This window comes from Protopterus annectens, chromosome 11.part0 (assembly GCF_019279795.1).
Source record: "Protopterus annectens isolate FY-2018-M chromosome 11.part0, PAN1.0, whole genome shotgun sequence".
In the NCBI taxonomy this organism is placed as follows: domain Eukaryota; kingdom Metazoa; phylum Chordata; order Ceratodontiformes; family Protopteridae; genus Protopterus; species Protopterus annectens.
The window spans coordinates 1,060,998,198-1,061,020,104 of record NC_056745.1 but is presented as its reverse complement, the minus strand read 5'-3'; the positions used below and the strand labels follow the sequence as shown (position 1 = coordinate 1,061,020,104).

The 21,907-nt window shown below is 36.4% G+C and overlaps 1 protein-coding gene across 17 annotated transcripts in view; it reads right to left on the bottom strand.

Annotated features, from left to right (window-relative positions):
* LOC122815694 (mucin-19-like) overlaps positions 1–21,907 on the bottom strand; it is a 505,085-nt gene that overhangs the window by 258,025 nt on the left and 225,153 nt on the right. For all 17 annotated transcript variants that reach the window (XM_044088394.1, XM_044088400.1, XM_044088403.1 and 14 more), the window contains exons 18-19: positions 11,214–11,263; positions 11,026–11,120 (exon numbers count right to left, since the gene is read on the bottom strand). In XM_044088394.1, coding sequence (XP_043944329.1) covers positions 11,026–11,120; positions 11,214–11,263 — 145 coding nt within the window. The remainder of the gene's footprint in view (positions 1–11,025; positions 11,121–11,213; positions 11,264–21,907) is intronic.

The window sequence follows — 21,907 nt, the reverse complement described above, 5'->3', positions numbered from 1 at the left end:
GGATGAATTTGTTTCTGTAACAAAACAACTCTTTATACATGATTTTGGTCCCAAAAGTTATATATTTAGGGCTAATGAGAACACAGTTGTTATTTTATGAACTGTTGACTTTGCTGGGGGATCAGTTTGCACAGGCACTCTGTATATGTTGTACTACAGCTACCCAACTGGATTACATCCTACACAGGGTTGTCTAATTGTGCGACCAATGCTTAGGCTCAAGTATTCATTTTTAATATGTAACAACCCCATTTTTTAAGTACAATGATTATGAATTCCCTTCTACATAAATATGCATGTAACCACCAAAGAATCCAAATCCTCCCTGCCTTCTACATCTTCGATTTAACTTATTTTCTCATGCTTTGATCACTTTCTTTGATGGTGCTCCACCTCAGGTTAATGATTTTGTTCATAGCTTCCTTTAAGATCCCTGAAACTACTTTTTGCATATTTGCAGGAATATTATGAGAATGATGTAAGATACATTTCAATGTTTGGTGTCAAAGTTGCTGCACAGATACTTTTTTTTAGAATGCATTAGTGTGAGAAATATTGAGTGCTATTTGTGAATATTATTGAAAACTAACAGCATCATTCCAAGCTTATATACATTTATTCAAGACAGGTATGCAGCAGTGACTTGGCAGGAAAGTGAAAAATAGCTGAACAGTTAAATGTCCTGTGGGTGGCACCCAGGAGGCATACCGTCTATTTGCACAAATCACCTCAAGTGGCTCCACCTATTCCTAAGAAGCAGTAATTCTTCTTAAAATCCACCCAAATTGCCATGCTTCTGACTCACCACAAACACAGAGCTCATCAACCCTATAGAGGAACCTCATGACCATTTCTTGTATCCATGAAATAATACTTTCTTTCATTATTCAAGATTCACGACCATGACTATGGATGGGAACACAGACTGGTAAACTGAAAGTGTCATCCTATGATTCAGATTTCAGCTTCAGAAGAAAAATACCTGTAGCACAAATGTAATAGTGCCACATCTGTACACATTTTCTGGTCAGTCTGCTAATCTCTTCTATCCCTCTTGTGACTTTCAAGATACTTAAGCTTCTTAATCTAGCTGCATCCCTCATGTGCAGACAGTCGCTGACTATTTTCCAAGACAGAACAATGTTCACACATTAAGGTATGACTACTAAGATATAACAGTTTGATTCAATATATGTGACTCCAAGTATTGCTGTGTAGCAACATTAAATATATGTGACTTATATATTCAATAATCTAAAAACAGCATTAAGCTGTCAAAGTTTTTTTAATTTTTATAACTGTAAATTAGAGGTTATTCAGAACAGTTTGATTTGTATTTTCTTCTGTTGTTAGAATTTTTGAAACATGATTTGAAAAATTATTTTGCAAAGAAATTGTTCAAGATTCCAAAAGCATTACCATCAGTCTTTAAGTATAAAAGTACCGTCATTATTTATGTTTTTTTTTTTTTTAAGGATAAACATAGTTAAACTTCTGTGTTGAACTGTGGCCATACCTTTATAAGGATAGTGTTGCTTTACCTAATTGCCTATTCATTCCTCAATAGTTTATATTAAACACAATAGTTTTATTAAAATAGTGAGATTACTTAACTAATTGGATGGCATATAAAATAAATAAAATGAAATATTTAAGAAAATTCTTGGCTTTCTTAAAGCTGTTTTGAGCCTTGAAACTTTCTTAGGAAACATACTACACAATGTAGAATGGCATAAGCATTTATCAAAAGAATGTTGTCGCAAAGAAAATTAGTAATGAATATTTTAATTATGTCAGATTGGCTATATACTTGTTCATTAATCCAGACATAGTTTATGTCCCAAATTATGATGTTGAAACCGCAAAAGAAGATAATTGTTATGGAAAACATTCTGAGAGAAGTAGACATTAGAATTTATCATCATTTAATGCAAATTAATTTTCATATATAGTAAACTCAAGTCTTGAGATAAGACAGAAATAAAGAAAATGCAGCTTTTTATGAAATGCATGTATTGCCAGAAGGGGTAGGAAATTGGAAAATGATCAGTTTTCTCATTATCAGGAATACTAAATAAATAATTTATCCATAAAATTTATCATATTGAAATGAGGAAGCTCACGGATGTCTGATTCTCAAATCCACCCTGCCTCAGTGCAGAAAAAAATGATCATTGTGAAGCTCTTATCTTATTCAAATAACAACATCATTGTAAATCATTTATTTACAATAGTCCTCTCATGCTTCACCCATTAATAATATGTAGTTCATGGAACACCATGATTATGGTCCAAAATCAGAAAAGAGATAAATCTATTACATGATACTGTACCACGAGACCCAATTATTACACATCCCCTAAACACTGTGATGGTCGGATATAAGGGAAGGGATGTTCATTCAATCCAAGAATATCTTTCCTCCTATATCCACTGAAGTTTACTGATCTTATTCAGTACGTACATTTTTAAATTAAGGCAGTCTTTAAAAAGTGACTTGATTTTTTTCCTTACTTGCTGTCTATGTGACATCTCTTGCTAAGTGCCTTACTGGCTTTCAAAGATAGTACATGGAGTTGATAAGACCTGGTGGTCCAGTTTCTTCCCACATTCCAAGGACATGCAGTAGGTAGACTGGACACTCTAAATTCCCCATAGGTGCGAGTGTGTGGGTGCGTATATATGTAGTAAGGAACAACACTTGCAGCAACCTAGCCACCTGGTGGTGTGAGAAATGGTTCTAGATGATTGTCACTGCAAAACTGACATCCTGATCCCATAGGCAAAAATGGGAAAAAGGGGTTGTGGATGGATGAATTGATGTATGGATGTATGTATGGATGGATGGATGGATGGATGGATGGATGGACATGGATGTCAAGATTCACCTCTCGAGTTTTGTATCAAGGTGAATTTCTTGGCATCCATGTCAACAACATAAAATAACATGGTTATGATTGGAGACCTTAGCATATTCCTTCATGGTAAGGTCCATTTTAATTTACTGCCCACAAGTACACCATTCATAGTCCACTGCAACCAAATTTACACTGATGGTGTAGACTGCAGTGGTATATTGCACAGATTGCTAGTTTATATAAGGTTGCACTAGCCTATAGAAATGAAAATCGGGGTTATCAACTTCTTTTGCTTTCTTTCAAGCTAGTACAAACATGGAAGGATAATATTCTGAGATCAGGTTATAAGGAAGAATGCTCAACTCAGGTTGAGATGCATGAGGCCCAGATCCCCTCATGCAAAAACATTTTAGTTTTTTTTTTTTTTTCATTGCCACTGTGGTTAGCTAGAAGATTGGTACTGCTTTGTCAGTAAACTTTGATATTTCCTGCTTGACGAAAAATAACTTGGGAAAATAATTATTCTACATCAACTATGCTAATCAGAAAGGAATGGATGCCTTCTATTAAAGAAAACATTCTGAGAAACAAGATAGTTAGCACTTCAGTTTTATTCACTGTTAGAATAAATATTCATCTAGAATATGGGGTAATGGTTTTTAAGAACACAGCTGACACTTCACAGTAACTTGAGAAACAAGAAGTTGTTTCAAGAATATATAGAAAATGTTAAGGCAAAGCTACTCAATGAAAGGAGCATCAATTATTTCAGTTCATCAGACTGATTTAGTTTCAATGAAATCTAGAACAATTTCTAGTTCAGCATGCAATTCATTATTTAAAAAAATAAAAAAGTATTTATGCAGGATATAAAATTTACATTTTTCCTGCATGCTTCTCCTGCCACTTATTGTCTGCACTATCTCATAGACTTGTTAATTGCCTTAATACAGGGACAAGCAAAATTCTTCCATAAGCCTACTGAGAAAGGACCCCCTCTCTCTTCTGGGATATGTGATATTGCAGTCCTATCAGGGAGCATCATAAAAGCAACCACAATAGAGGGGATATTTGGATATAAAGGGGAAGGAAAATTCTAAGTGACTGGAGGTACCATTTTTTACCAGCAAATCACTGCACTTAACGAGACACCCCTTCAAACTCCCATATACTACTAGGAGATGTTCAGCCATTTCTATCAGAGAGAACTTGGCTGTGTAGTAAAATCTGCTGTCCCCCTACAAAATGCTGAATTTAAACTAAACACCAATCCAGACTACAATATAACAATAAAATGTGCAGGATATTGTTCCAATCATAACACATAAACCAGTTCTCCAAATATGTTGGGTTATTTGGCTTATGAAAGGCTGAAAATACAATGAATGTTTATATCAAAATCCACATATATCTCAGGCACATAGTTATAACAATGACAACATTCATGACTACACTGATTTATTTACAGTTTTAGGAAGGCTGCTTTGGAAAATATCATGTACAGATAAATCCTGATTTTGTACCAGTTACACATATGCCCACAAAAATATTTGTAGCTCTCTGTAGTAGACCTGAGCAGGGTGTGTGGAAAGTTTACCTGAAATGAAGAAGCAGTAAGAGGCTTGCATAGTTTGGTTACTTTTATAACACAATGCATTTTTTACTGATATTTCAATGTCAAAAACCTGAATAAAATTATCAAAAGACAGCGTTTCCCATTTTCACAACTGAAGTTGTCACTAAAATGCCAAACACTAAGTTTTTTCTAGTACTAGTTCCATACTACAAACTTTGGCAAAGCTAGATTATGAGAGTTGTAAGCTGCATAGATTTAAATACCAGTGGGAAATTACTGATCGCATTGTTTTCAGTTTGGCATTTCAACAGCACAAGAAATGACCCAAGAACTGGAGCACAGTTAATGAAGGCTGCAGGGGGATGTTGAAAATAACTCATGATGTATTAGTGCTTTGCCAGACATTTGAAAAGCATTATGACAGATTGATATAGCTGTTGATTAAATTACAGCAGCATTAATTTCAGGTTAATTAAAATAAAATGAAAAAAAACACGAAAAAAGTCTGAAATGTATGGAGTCATGTTCTAACATTTGAGGAACTTGAATCCTGATACAAATATATCAGAACCATTGTGTAAATGATGAAGAATAACACAAAAAAAGATTTCAGAATTTCCAGGAATGGATATATTATATTTCAAAGTTTGTACATAATATATCTGACTTCAAAATGCCTATAAGAAAGTTATTAAGACATCTAGATCATTACATTCCTGAGGATTTTATCACAAATAAAGTTGAAATGCTTAAGCCAAAATAATCTCTCTCTTTCTCTCTATGAATGCTGAGAGGAAATGGAATAAGTAACAATGATTTAAGAACACTTAAGCAAGAATTTACACTGCCATTACATCTATTATTCATTAGGTCATATAAATATGGGGAGATTCCTCAAGATTGGAGACATGCACTTATTAAACCTGTCTTTAAGAGAAAGGGAAGTATTACCTTCTCCATTATTTTTCCACAACATGAAAGTAGACTTAAACCCAGAGTAATATAGACCCTTAAGTCTACTTTCATGTTGTGGAAAAATAATGGAGAAAGTAATACTGGATAAGTTATTGTCAGAACAGGATAGGTTGAGACTTGAAACCATATATCACATGCATATGTTGAAAATAGATCTATTACCACCTGTACATGATGTTTTATAACAATATAATAACAACTATGAATGAAAAATGGTGTTGTTATGTGATTTATATAGATTTAACTTCAGCATTTGACAGGGTCATGCACAAAACACTGATCAATAAATTAGTACAACTAGGTATTGATATACTGTTGATAAGATGGATAGCTGCATGGCTTACAAATAGGACATGGCAAGTATCACACACCAACTGGACAGGTAAAATCCTTAGTTACAGTCAAGGTGTCCCACAGGGCTCTGTACTAGGCCCTTACTTGTTTAGATTGTATCTTTCAGACCTTACTTTTTCATCTGAGGTGTTCTACAGTCTATATGCTGATGACCTGAAATTGGGTAAACTGATTACAAGTGTTACAGATAAGGCATGTCTACAAAATAATTTGACTAAATTAACCATTTGGGTATAGGAGAATAATATGTTGATAAATACATCAAAAACTAAGCATATGAGATTTGGGAGGCATAAAATGAAAGGTGAATATTTAATACAGCACACAGTGATTGAAACTGTAAACTTATTTAAGGACTTGGGTATATGGGTAGATTGATCTATGAGTTTTTCTAATCATATCAATCAATTGGCCAATGATAGCTATAGAACTATAGGTTGTATAAAATGATTTATAAAGTCTAGCAAATCAAACATAATGAAGTCATTGTTTGTTAGTTACATTAGACCCAAGCTTGAGTATGGAATAACAACATGGAAACCCTATAGGAAAACAAGCATGAATAAACTGGAAAGAGTATAGTGGAAATATATCAAGGGCATCCATGGATGTGAAAATCTAAGTTATTATGAAAGACTAAAATATCTGAACTTGTACAGTGTCTCTTACAGATATTTAACAGGAGATCTTATTCAGGTATATCGGGCATTTAGGGACAACTACCTCTGAGAATGTTTGGGGTTATCAAAAAGTACTAGAGAATTGTCAGATATCTATGTAGAAGAGTCTATAGGAATGAGAAGTGTACTAATTGGTTCTCTGACAGAGTAGCTGATGCTTGGAACAGACTACCAAATTACATTAAATCAAGTGCTAGTTTAGATATTTTTAAGAACAGCCTGGACATTTATTATGGGAACAAGTGGTGTGGCATATTGGCAAACTAGAAGGGCTTTAATGCCCAAGCTTGAAACAATTGTATGTATGTATGTATGTATGTGTGTGTGTGTGTGTGTGTGTGTGTGTGTGTGTGTGTGTGTGTTTATGTATGTATGTATGTATGTATGTATGTATATATGTATGTGTGTGTGTGTGTGTGTGTGTGTGTGTGTGTGTGTGTGTGTGTGTGTGTGTGTGTGTATGTATGTATATATATATATATATATATATATATATATATATATATATATATATATATATATATATATATATATTGTGTTGTACACAAAACATGTTCAGTAGTAGAACTATTGCCTGCCATACTGGAGATCTGGGTTTGGTTCCTGGCCAATGAGAAGACAACAGAGAAAAAGAGTATTTAAGTTGAATTTAAGTTGAATTTTATATGTTTTTTGCTGATTTTAAACATTTTACCTGTGTGCTATACCTTTAAGACCTGATTGAAGGCTTTTTACACTGTGGGGAGATTTATTTTAAATCAGCACTTGACTTGTGTGTTTTAGATTCTGATGATGGCAGTTGTATGCAGATGAAAAGCTGTAGTTTGCATTACATAAGCTTAAATAAATTTGTTGCATTAACCTTCAACAGCAGTGCCTGTCTCTGGATCCATTTTGCAGCTATTGGTTTTGCTGTTATTTGTTTGGATTATCTGCCTGGTTCTCAAAGTTGTTGCATCAGTATATATTTGGATATAATTACCTTTACAGAATGGAACCATTATCAATGTGAATAATGATGACACCAAATGATCAACATTATGCACATTAACATGATACTAAGCATGCACATAGCATCAGTCTAGGCACATGCAAAAATTCCCCAACCCCAAGAATCTTCCGATCTGCTACTTTTGTCAATAGTTGCCAACCATCTCTTTAATCCACTATAACTTTTTCTTTAGTGATAACGGTCAAAGCATCAAAGGAATGAACAGCTTTATATCAATACCTTATATATTATTAAGCAAAAAAATCTACATTATCACACAAACTAAATATGTATTTTCGGCAACATTTTTGTTTGATTAGCAAGATTTGAGTTTTCATATGATGGCAAGTAATTATTTCCTGGGAAGTTATTTTTGAGCTATTTACATAAACATGAAACAATTTCTATTTGCTTCATTAACAGTATAGACAATATTAAAAATCTGTCAGACCACACAATTTGCAGTGCAACTATCAACAACAGATTTTATTTTTAGCATCTAAAATTTCAGCTGATGCCATGCAACAGTTTACAAGGCATTTGCCTTTGAGAATGTTAATGAATATACAGAAATATTGCATAAATGCATGATGGCTAACAAACAATTAACTATATCTGCTGTATAATGCAATATACATAGACATCAGTGTGATTTTTCATCTCATACCATAATATTTTATGGTATGCCTCTCAATCATACCTCTCAACTGTATAGAATTTTACAGAAAGTCCAGATTTTTGCCTCATATTTTTGGTGTGTTCCTCCAAAAATCTGTACTTTTCTGGCAAATAGCTGAGGATTGAACTCATTTCATAATGACAAACATTTGAGTTTAAGACTCCACATCCTTCAGAAAATTCATGCTAATGAAAAACCTATTATTCTATCAACTTTATAATTTTGTAAGAGCAATATTTAAAATCTGTCCCTATTTGCCCCCCCCCCCCCCCGCATCATTTTAGGCTTGTCCAAATTATTTGTTCTAAGAGGTTGAGAGGTATGCTCTGAACAACATGTAGCCTGCTTATTCACGAAAGTATGAATGGAAATATAAAAGCATGCATAAGAAGAATTTAAACTGGTGAATATCTCCATTACAGAACTCAGCAGAAAAACAGATCTAATATTATTTTACTGTCCACACTGTTTTTTTTACATATTGACTGCCTTTAAATGATTAATCATTTATTTAAAGAAATTCACTCTTAGCGATGCCAAAATGTCATAAGGGGCTATGAGTATCAGATTGAAATACATCAGTAGTGTACTACAGCTGTGAATGAGTTGAAAGAAGATGCAGAATGCAAATAGATGCAAAAAGAAAAAAATTTTAGTTGAAGTTGCTTTGCTGCATGTTCTGCAGTCACAGCCATCACTAGTCTGTCTTCAGTTTCAGTTCACCAAGTAGTAGATGCACAAAAGACAATTATCATTTTATTTCTTAGTAGTACTAGCCTCTTATCATAACTCAAATACTTTGCTTTTGGGTACTGCAAGATTTCTGTTTGTATGAGACCTCTGTGTACTGTTTTGAATAGGTTTGCCCTTGCTACTGTAGTATGGCCAATCATTTTGTAGATGTAAATTAAGATTTGTGATTCTGAGATTTTTATAACCAACAGAACTACTTTTTTCCAATTTCCTAACCACTGTGTTTAAAAGAAATACAATACCATCTTAACAAGATATACTGCTGCATGTTACATTTTCTGGTGACAAATCCATTTTGTAGCTATACAGGTTAATGGAAAAGTATTCCATATGTGATGAGAAGGATACAATACCACCTGCTACCACCAATTTAATATGTAATGCTCAGGATTTACTGCCTCACATTCCATGCTGTTTTCTACTAAATACTATTTGAGATCAGAATGGACTTAAGAGCATGCAGTAAATATGCATTGCTGCACTAGGTAATTGATAACACTGACCACACACAAATAAGCTTTATACTGTAGGTCAGAGTTGTAATCACTGTCATTCCAGCATTTTATCTATTTCACACTGAACCAATACTGTCCAGACAATGCTACCAACAGTTCTTGAAACTAGACCAAGATTATTTTACATATGATCACATGCAAAATACTTCTAGTAGGTGTTAGTGATATTTTTCAAATACCAGCACCACTTTCTCTGTTTTTACAGTGATGCTGTCACAAGCTAAACTATTGTAGTAAACCAAGAACAAAATTGTCATTTACTCTTAATGTAAGCCAACCATTACATATTGGTGTGGTAGTAATAGCTAGAGCAGTAACTCTGTAAAAAATGAGACTTGGTACTTGAGAACCCACCAAGTTTTGCAATTACCCTTATACATAAACACTAGCCATATGCATTTAAATCTGAAGAATGAAGTAAAGGACTTGAAATAAATAAAACCATACCCTTTGAAAGATCAAATGTAGAAGCAGCTAACATTGTACACAAAGAAAGTATGATATAAATGTGAAAGCATAGTACAGTTTAACATTGCAGACTCCTTGTGCATTGCTAGCAGCCAAAAATAAATCAAAATAGTTAACCTACAATTTCTATTTCTTTAGAGAAATTACCCACAAAAAGAGAAAGAACTAGAAACTTCTCTGAGACTGAGCTGGACTGTGGATGTGCAGAACTTTGGAGGGTTTCATAATAAGCATTATTCCCTACGCAGTTGTGCTGGTTTATAGTAGAACTGCATACCAAAGCCCTGTGCAATTCATAAATACTGCTGCACAATGAGATGACACCACACATGCAGTCTTACATCTGATGTTTAGTCATAGGATTTTGTGCAAAGAATATACATGAAATGCCCACTAACAGTATCTTATGTCACTCACAAACACTACACAGACAGGATATGGACCTGCATATGGTATAGAACATGTAAAAGCACCAGTCCCTCTTTCCTGCTGATGCACTGTGCAGCTAACAGAGCTGAGCAGCTATGCAGTACAAAGGAAAAATATTTAAAACACACATATTCAGGCCATAGAGTCCACACTGCAGGCAAACCTGCTACCACAGCCTCAGATGTCCTTGCTCCAACACAATGATACCACAACCTCCAGCCAGTGGGTGATATAACAGCACCAGATCCTGCCATTGCAATAACAGCTTCAGTAGCATGCCATATGAATGAAATATTTCTGAGAATTTGTATGCGGCATGTCTTTTAGTTGTTATACATTACTACATGGTATTAGTATGCTGCAGTCTGTTAACTTCCATCTCATATTCATCTCAGTGATTCCCCCTGCCCCTGCCTTTGACAGTCTATAATTTTGTACTTTTAAGGAAAAACTTCTTTATGCTAGTTTATGTGAGCTTGCTGGAACTAGTGTAAAACATTCAATAAAAATAGACAGCTGGTCAAATTACAGCTAGCATTCGTATCACTGTTTTGTAAAGACTTCTATGCCTCTGAGTAATTTAAATGTCCCATAAAGGAATGAAAGCTATGATCAGAAATTATCTCTGTGTGTATGTGCATCACATAGAAGTTTTTTAATGATTTGTATCACATGCATAAAACTGCTTTAAGATGAGCTAAATTGAATGTATTTGCAATATTAGCATCAATTCAATTGAAGTGATACCTTATAAGTTGGCATTTCCCCATCAGAACAGGTCCTCTCACTAATTATATTCACGTCACTGCAGTCCACATAATAGCTGCCATTGAAGCATTCTTCTACAATAAAACCAAATAGAAATATACTTATTTAATGTAAGTATCCCTTCATTTGACTGTACTTAATAATCAACAATGTACATAGTAACTTACCTGTCTGAGGTAGAGGATTCACACAGTGTAATTTTCCATCGTAACAATAACTAGGGAAAAAAAAAACAATTTTGTATAGAACTGCAATGATGTGCAAAATATTTTTTACATTTCTTTAACAGTGCTGTCTAACTGCAAATGCAAAGACATACAATTCTTTGACCATTCAATTTTACTTTATACTTTATCTTTTTTTTATTGATTCTTGGATATATCCCACATGATATCCTACAACATGACAGAAGATGCAGGCAAGATAAATACAAATGGTCTCATTATGTGAAATTTGTTTTCAACTAGGGAAAGTTATTTTTTTCAATTGCCTGTAGAAATGCCCTGGGAAGCTTTCACTGGCTTATCTTTTTTTGCCTGTCAAAGTGCATGTACTACATACAGAGCTTGGATAACCCTAAATACTTAGTCTGTTTCTGTATTATAAGGTGACATCCAAATCAAGAGAAAATCAAAAGACATATTAGACAATGCCCAGAGTAACATATATAGATATCTATAAACGAAAAGATAACAAAAGAGAGCAAAATAATAAGGAATACAAAAACACTAAAATTACAAATGACTTTGTGACATTGCAGACTGAATGCACTCCTTAAACAGCAAAGGTTATCTGCTCCTCCTTAGTTCAAACCTGTGGCCCAATATTAGAGTTCACTGGTTTCCGTTTGAGTACTATGCAGTTCTAAGTGCATTCCTTAACTACACCACTCTTCTGAGATTACTACTGAAATGTAGCACTTGTGGGCTTATCTGATTAACAACCATGTCGTAAATAATAAACACATTAAGACTCAACAGATATCAGCTGATCTCCACATGGACTACCAGTAAGAGATAATACTAGGGGGTATGTTCATGCCATCTGGAGGCATTTCACTAATGCAAATGAAGAGAAGATAGCTGTAAAGCTGGATGTTAGAAGTTTTCTGAAATGAATCCACAAGAGACAATGCAATGACAATGCAAACAATTCTTAACCTTGCAATAAACATTTTGCCAGCTTACTATGCCACTGTACAGTATAGACACATCTTAGCTTACAGATGCAAGCCTGATGCTACCCGAGTTTTATGTTCCTTTGCTTACCCTGCAATCCTTTGTTATGCACATTTTCATTCTTTTTCTTGAACATGGTGGTCTGCTTCACATAATTAACCAACAAATACTCATTGTCTCCCTGCCTTGCCACAAGAGTAATATCTCTGTCTTCTGCCCTGCTTCATCATTAATTACCATTGCCATAATACACCTCATCCCATTCTAATTCCACACTACCACTCCAGTGTCCTTTGTTCTGCTTTTGCTTCTGCATACTTTGAAATGAGGTTTCATCATATCCCATGTTTTAATCATGATTGCTCCTGTTTTGGTTAAGCCTTCAATATTTACATTCTCTTTTACTTTACTTAGGTTTCTAGCATTGCAAAGCATTAGTCACCAATCACTACATGCACTACTGTCGTATATTTCATCACGTTCTCTTTTTTTCCTCTTACTGTCATTTTTGTCCAGCTGAATTTCATGTATGTTCACTACTTACACTTATTATGTTATAAATTAATTGTTGCTTTAACATATGTCTATAACTGAACATGAGGATGACCTTCCTATTCATATATAGATCTAGATTAATCACAATACTCAGCCATTGATGCCCCTAAAAGCTCATCAGTCTCTTATTTCATAACGTTGCTCAAAAAGGGCAAGCAAAATTTAATTCCCTTAACACATATGCCCTTATGATGTTCTGAATACTGTAGCAATGTCCTTGTGTAACTTATCTGTCACTGAATCTGTTTCTGAACTGCTTCATGTCTTACCATATCATCACAATAGAGCTGTGTAATAAGTTCATATTAATGCTGTGATAAGTTTATATTTACAGAACTTTCATTATTATATGTACTGTCTATGAGACACTCCTGCTTCATTGCTTTGCTGTATCATATTAATTAATACAATGTATATCACACTTCATAATTCAGTTTGTGGCCGAAAAGGATCATTGGACTAGTCCACCTACCTGATTGACAAAATAAAATAAAGTAAAATAAAATAAAATAAATAAACAATTCCTTTCTAAATGATCAATATACAGTAATTTGAACAAACCTTGCTTAAACACAACTAATTACTTCCCTTCCAACCTCCTTGCTAATTTAAAAATAAGCATTTTTTACCACCCTCCACAAGGAGACCTCCCCTCCCCCTCCATGCATATATCTACTATATAATTTGTGCAGTTTAATTTAGAGAAAAGACCAATTGTCAACTGCTAAAATGTCAATGTCAAAACATTGCCAATGCCATTATTGACACTCCAAAGAAAGAACTTCAGTGCATACAAACTTTTAGTTCTTAAACATTTAAAAAAAAATTGCTTTTTAAATGGAAGTACAAACATGGGGTAAGAGCACATTTACCAACCCCATGAATTCCACAGTCTCACACACCTGTAGATCAGCTACTTAGCTGACCATATGCAGTCAACTAAGTGGCTGTTGATCTAACAAACAATTGACAATTTATATTACTACCTATTTAATATATGAATCTATTATGTTTGGTAGACAACACAAATAGTAGAATCACAAGTGGTCAAAAATTAGAAGTCGCACTTGTAAGAAAATTCACTTTGTAAAATTATGTTTGTTTTAAAACAAGACCAAATAACTTAATTGTTCTACAAAATTAACAAAACAAATGGCCAAAGCACACAAGAACAAAAAAACAAAAAACAAAACATATTTTTCCATTGGTTAACTTGCCTCTTGAGCGATACTTAAATACACAGTGAATTTCTGGGCCTTTGTCTTTTTCTGAAAGATTTCAAGCCTGCATAAACTAAAGCACTGCTGGTGATTCCCTGCCAGGTGGGGAAAGTAAACCTATATTTTTTGTAGATGACTAATAGAGCTGCTTTCTGTTTAACTATCATTTTGTTTTCTGTTTTAAGACATCTATGTGGCCTGATGTTTTTGTTCTGTGTGAGAGATAGACATGTAAATTATCTAGGCTTCACATCTCATATGTTTTTCATTGGTTAAATTGTCTCTTCAGTTATACTTAAATGCACAGTGAAATTCTGAGCCTTGGTCTTTGTCTGAAAGATTTCAAGCCTGCATAATCGAAGGCACCCTTAAACCTGGTGATTTTAAGCTGCCTGCCCCTACTGTAAATTGAGCTTAATAAGCTCCTTTTCTACCCTGTTGCTCATATCTTGAATTTGCCTTTCCTTGTGCTTATATTGAAAAAGTGCATGTTTGCCTCTCATTGTTCATTCTACTGATTTACTTGATCTAAATTCATTATCTAGCTAGATAAAGTAGTATATTTTTGCACTGTAGCAGACACTTGTTTTTACATCAAGAGTTCAGTGCATTTTCCATCTAGTGCACTGGTAGGTAGCCTGATCTGTTTAGGCTGGGCAAACACTTGAGATTTTGCTAGTAGTTGTGTTGGCTGGAGGGCTTATTAATCAGTTTATCTTGTTTTTAGTGCATTTATAAATTCTGAAAAATTAAGTGGCTTTTGGCTCATGTACCCAACGTGAAGCACTTTTATTGAATTATCATACATTTATAAGTTGCTTACAATGCACTGCTGTACCCGTATCATTAAGTTTGTTTCTGGTAGCATTTCATATCGTTAAAGTTTGTTTTTGATAACATTTCACTCTGGACACTCCTTTACTGTGCTTTTACATTAGGAGGATTAGGATTATTCATCTAGTGGTAGTAGGTGTTTACCTGGTCTATCTGAGTTAGGAAACACACAAAAGGACTCTAGTATTTTTGCACTTATCTTATATATTGTGACTATACTTCAGCAGTAAAAAAAACTGTACTGTCTGCTGTTATTTTGCACTGTATTACATTGTATCTGTTAGTTGTAGGGCTATTGTAGGTAGTTTGCATGAGTCTTGTCACATGTGGGCTCCAAACCAGCTATTCTACATTACGAAGGTGTTTTTCTGCACCCTTGTGGCAGAAGTGTGCTGATCTAACCTGTGTGAGTTGGGAATTGCTGGTGAAAGACTTATTGTGCACTTTTGGAATTGGTTGTTAGCTTAAAACTTGTTTCTCTTTGCAAGTATTTAAGCCTTGCATTTGCATGGTGTTGCATTTCACTTAGTGGTGGTTAGCTGTGCCCTGTATAGATGTAAAAACCCAGAAGCTCAGTTTTTCTCCAAACAGCTGTTGGTGAAAGCCTTCCAAACTTCTCTGCTGGTCTAGGAACAACTCAATTGCTCACTAAGTAGCCTTGCCTTATTAATCAACCTTAACCTACACAAAGTAAAGGTCCTTTTTGTAGTCTCAGTGCTACCAGCACAGTTGTGTCAAATTAATCCATTCCCTTCTTTATTAAAACATACAGTATAAACTGGTATCATGGACAACAGTGTCCCATCATCTCTCTGGCCAGCCTGATAGACATGGGTATTGTCAAGCAATGTAGCAACTGTCTCAAGTGTACTGACAACCACTTACACCTGAAACAAATAAATACTTTTTGTAAGATATGTAGTCACACTATAAAATTGGAGGCATGATTGTCACATAAGGACAAATTGAATGTCAAATGGGTTGTCAGCACACACACTCCCCACAATAAATAGGGACATAACACATAAACTCACATATGTGGGGGGAATCACTATTTATTTATTTATTTATTTATTTGCATTTGTTAACTGGGTTGGTCCAGCTGGGTAAGAATTACCCTTTTTCAGTGAAGACCCGAGGGGAAAAGCCCCAAACAGACATACAAATACATACGAATAGAGACAAATTAACAATATTACAGAGGAAAACAATATTATGGGTACAATGGATAAGAAAAACAAACAATGAAAGTTTGAGAATATGAGTAAGGTAGGCCAGAGGCATGCATGCAAAAGATTTATGAAAAGGTGTTCTGAGCAAGATCTCTGAAATAAGTTAAAGTAGGCAAAGAAATGATGATTTAGGTGTGGAGTTAGTAGTGTGGGAGTTTTAGGTGGGAGCATGTGAAGGACATTCCCATTTGGAGGAGAGATGGGAGAGAAGCATGGATTTGAAATTGTTGTGATTAGGTATATTACATAGTGGTGTGGGGAGATTGTTCCATAGTTTGGCTATAGTGTGGGATAGTAGTAGTTTACCAGTTGGGTGGATGGCTTTGTGTACATGCAGGAGGTTTTGACCTGTGGATCTCAGGGTATGGGTAGGTGTGTAGGGTGTTAGAGATTTAGCAAGAGAGGGGCATTCTGCTGGTTTAAAGATGAGTTTGTGGGCTGTTGTAAGTTGTAGGTACTTTAGGTGGTTGTGGAGTTCTAGCCAGTTTAGGGTGTGTAGGGAGTGACAGTGATGGGAAGAGTTCTTAGAACTGGTTGCAAATTTGCAGATTTTGTTGTAACAGGCCTCAAGTTTAGCATGGAGTCCGAGTTGTAGGTTGGAGAATAGGGGAGCACCGTACAAGAGAGAGGGGAGAAGGAAGGTTGATGCAAGGGAATGACAGGAAGATGGTGTAAGGTAGTAGTTGTGTCTGTAGAGGAGGCTGATTTTCTGGTGGGTTTTTTGATTGCTGAGAGGATGTGGAAGTCGAATTTTAGGTTTTTATCGATGGTAATGTCAAGTAGTTTGGTACTAGGAACAATTTCAAGAGGGGTGTTATTGTGGCTTTTGATGGAAAATTGGACTTTGTGGAACTGGGAAGTTTTAGTGGGAGGAAATATCATTAGCTTTGTTTTGTTGGCATTTAGGGCCAAGTGGTGCAATTGCATCCATGATTCAATTTTGGAGAAGGCTGTTTGGGTATTAAGTAGAAGTTTGGAGGGGCAGGAGGCTGAGCAGATGATAGTGGAGTCATCTGCGTATTGGATGACTGAGGCTTCAGGGATGGAGAGGTGAAAGATGTTAATGAATAAGTTGAAGAGCAGAGGGCCAAGTACTGATCCTTGGGGAACTCCTGTGGGTGTAGGTAAGAAAGGGGAGGTTGACTCTTTCCATTGTACAGCCTGCTGGCACGTGGAAAGCTAGCTTGAGAACCAGTCTAGGGTTGAGGGCGATAGATGCAAGTGTGAGAGCTGGGACAGCAGGAGGGAATGGGAAATAGTGTTGAATGCCTTTGAGAGGTCAAGAAAAAGAGAAGATACGTATTTGCCACTCTCATGTGCTAGGTTGACTGTTTCGAGGAAGGAAATGAGGGCTGTCATGGTGCTGTGGCCTGGGCGGAAGCCATGCTGGGTGGGAGAGAGGAGTTTGTGCAGGATTAGGTGGGGCATGAGCTGGGAGTGGATGGCTTTCTCTAGAATTTTAGAGAGAGGAGAGAGTATAGCTATGGGTCTGAAGTTGGTAGTGCCTGTGTTCTTACCACCTTTGTGGAGAGGAATTATATATGCATGACGCCAGATTGTTGGTACATAGGATTCCTGAATGGATCTATTAATGAGGATGTATATGGGATAGTCTACAGATTCTGTTGATATTTGAAGAAAATTTGCTGGAAGGTTGTCAGGGGCATTGCGGCATGGTTTTAGCTTTTGCAGTAGTCTTTTTATAGTATAGGTGGAGACAGGTTTAAGTAAGAATAGCGGTGGAGGAGGGGGATGAGAGAGAGGGTTTGGGGTGCAGGGTGAGGGGGTTAGTATTGATGGATGGATTGGGAAAGTGGAGGATAATTTAGCTATACAATCAATGAAAAATGTGTTGAAGTTAGTGGCTGTTTCAAGACTTGAGAGGTTGGGATTGGGGCAGGGGTTGGAAGTATTACCAGGGTTGAGTATTGAAGAGATGGATGTCCAGAATTTCTTTGAATTGTTTGAGTGTTTGTATTGCAGACTGCTGTAGTAGTTTTTACGATTTTTTGTTATTGATTTTTTGGCCAGGTTACGAAGATATTTATAATCTTGGAGGGTGGTGGGGTTGTTCTGTTTTTGGTACAGTCTCCACTTTTTGTTTCTTTGCGTGATTATCAATTTAGTTTCTTGGAATAGCCAGGGGCAGGAATTTGTTTTGATATGTTTGGTTTGTAAAGGGGCTACTTTATCAAGTAAGCCAAAAGATCAGAGGCCTTCCAAATGGAAACCACTTGCCCACATATCAATGCAAAAAACAACCACAACACATAATAACACACACACATCAGTGTTTCAAAAAATAAGCCCATAAGGAGTCACACCACAAAACCTAATGTATTTTCATAGGTGACTCCATTGCGAGAGATATGGATGTTGTCCTGTCCAGGCTGGATAAGGATCGGGTTACAGTTAGCTGCCTCTCTGATGCCAGGATCCATCAAATAACTGAAAGGCTCAAGTCACTCAACCACAAGTGCCAGTATTATTCTGTCATAGTCCATGTGGAAATGAATGACTTAAGATGTACCTCAATGGTCTATATGAAGACAGACGTGACTGAGTTTTCAGATTATATGTCACAGGCCTAGCCTTAAGCACCATTAATTTCTCTCCAAGGATGATGCCACAATACAAACAAAAAATAATTGATTTCAACAATTGCTTTAGTTTCTGGTGTCAGTCCAAGTGGATCCAATATCTGTCAGCCTGGGAAGACATGGATGACAGGCCACACTGCTTTGTGATCTGTCTCTTCTAGGCTTTCAGATACTGGAAAGAGATTCACCACTGCTATTGTCACTTTTTTAGGCAATGTCAAAATAACCAGCCCCCCTAATAACAAAATCCTCTCTAGATAAAATCAAGGTACTGCAACTTAATGCTAGTTATTTAAACAAGAAACTGCACTTCCTAGAAGCACTCCTCACTTTGGAAGATGCTGTTGTCTGTACAGTCAATGAGACATGGTTCAAAGGTGCAGAAGGCACACCCGGTGTGTAAGGCTGCAATGTCTTTGATATGTTCAAACTACAAACTTAGCATATAAGAATCAAAGGAGGAGGTGTAGCCATCTTCATTATGGATAAGTACATCTGGAGACTGCTCAAACAGTATGATTCTCTTGAGCTACTCCATGTCAAGTTAACTATTACAAAAGCCCTCTATCACACCATAGCTAGCTATAGGTCCATCACCATGAAACAGGAAAAGCATACCACATACCTGGCTTTCTGGAGTCACTTGTCATACAGCCAAACACCTTACTCATGGGTGACTTCAATTATCCTATCATCAACCAGGAAACATACATGATTGCAAACATGCTGGTTCAGAGGTTATTGGACTTTGCCAGTGCAAATGCTCTGGACCAGCTAGTCAGCACTCCCACAAGAGGCTTAAATGTCCTGGACATAGTACTCTCTAACATGGGACAGTATTGCACCCCCATGTGATGGCCTCCCTGGTAAGATAAGTCCATAAATCAGTCTCATTCAATGTAATTATAGGACTAGATACTCCATCAAGGTCAAAAACGCTTAAGAATTTTTCAAAGACAAATTACCTCCTACTAAGTGATGGTATAAGAAGTTTCAAAGCCCCCCTTGACTGCAGATAACATGAACTCCTATGCAGGGGTGTACATCAATACCCTGTATAATAATGTATGCAGTTGTATAGAACTGGTTGTGCCTGACCGGATTAAAACCAGCCCTTTCCAGAAACAACAAGCCACCCTGGTAGGCCTCAAGTATAACAGGCTATACAACAAGAGAAAAAAATCTAATGCCGAAGAACAAGAAGGAACTGCCTCAGCAGAGGAATAAAATCCCTGTCTTGCTTAAACAGATACATTAGAGATCCTGTCAAGTCCTCCAAAACAAAATTAACCTCCCTAGTGAAGGATAATCACAAGGCATTCTTTAGCTACATCCAAAATCTAAAAGGGAATACCTAGCTATGCACTGAACTGGTTGTGGATGGCACCATCCATACTCAACCGGAGGTAATAGCCAACCAGCTAGCTGACAGATTTGGAGCAATCTTCACCCTCCCGTCTTCTCCAATCATCCTCCAAAGTCTACCTGCCACCATCTTGGTCATCTTGGCACTCTTTATCACCAAAAACATGGCATCAGTGGGACTAAACAGCATCCCAGGTTGACATTTAATCAACTTAAAACATGTCCTAGGATCTCTTTTAACCACAGCCTATGAACCAGTTATTTTTCTGTGGAATGGAGGACAAAAACAGCAATCCCTCTGCACAAAGGGGAACTATCAACTGACCCTGGGATGGGGCCAAATGCTTGAATAGCTTCATCTGCAAAGTCATGGAAGGAATCATTAAGGATTATTATTAACAAAGATATAGGTAATATCCCACCTCTAGATCCAACCCAGTTCAGATTAATTAAATGTAGATCAGGCCTGTTAAACATAGTTGACTTCTTCTAGAAACACACCAAGGCCCTGGATGAAGGAAAGGAAGTGCATACTGTGTATCTTGATCTAACCAAGGCATTTGACACAATCCTCCACTCAGGTATTAAAGAGAAACTATTCTAATTGGGAATTTACCCATACATTACCAGATGTATAGCTAACTAGTTCACTGACAGGACACATAATGTAGAAGTGCTTGACTTCATCTTTATCAAAAGACCAGTCACCAGTGTTGTACACGGGACTCTGTGCTGGTCCCCTTACTGTTTGGAATTTATTTCTCAGATGTCCAGGCAAACTTGAGCAGCCTGTGGCTGACCAAGTTCCCAAATGATTGTAAACTGAGAGCAATCAAGGAGTCCCAAAGTTATGTTAATATTGTGCAGACAGGGTTAAGACATAGAAATGATTAATGCCAAAGCCATGGGTTGAAGCTAAATGCAAAAAATGCATTATTATTATTCCCTTTGGGATAGCTGACATAGGTTCATAAATAGTACTAGGCTAACTGTCTTTGTGGGCCATTTTAAGCCTAGCCAATTACCCTATGTGAGAATCAAACCCTACACCTTTGGTTTATCAGGGAAACACCTTAACCATTATGCCAACCTCCCACCCCTGTTAATTAAATTATAGATAACACTCCCCCAAGTGTAGACCCAGTGGTAAGTGGTTCGGATACTTAGATTGATAGCAACCTGAACTTTGACCACCACATATCCTCATTAGTAAGTAAATCCTTTTATGTGGCACATCTTATAAGTAAAGGCATCACATCTAGCTCTAAGGATGTTATAATTCCATTGTACTTGGCCCTTATCAGACAAGTAATTGAGTACAATTTTCCTGTTTTACATGTATCTCAACTGGAAAGACTAAAGAGAATTATCACCATGAAATTACAAGTTGCACAAAACAAGTCTTACATGGAAAGACTGAAAATCATGTCACTGTTTTCTGTCTCCTACATGTTACTAAGGGGTGACCTGTGCCTGACTTACAGGGCAGTCTGACGCGGCCCTGAGGGAAATGCTGCACATTCATAAATCAAACTGCAAGAGGGTCATCCATTCCAGGGATTTTAGCCTAGCCTCTGATATTCACAAATCATGCTGGAGAAACAGATATATCTCCCAGATACTGCCACTTTTCTGGTACAAGCTTCCAATTCATGTGAAACAGAGCCCCTCCCTGACCTGCTTCAAATGTAACCAAGATCAATGGATGGGTGAACACAAATTCACTCCTGGGGAGGTGCCCATGTCCCTACTGGACAGAGAAACCCAATATTAATTAGCATAGTCCATTTTCTCTGCAAAATTCACTTACCTAGCTACTGACAATTGGGGCAACTTGGGAAAAATACAGCTAGGCTTGTAAGGGTACTAGGGCAATT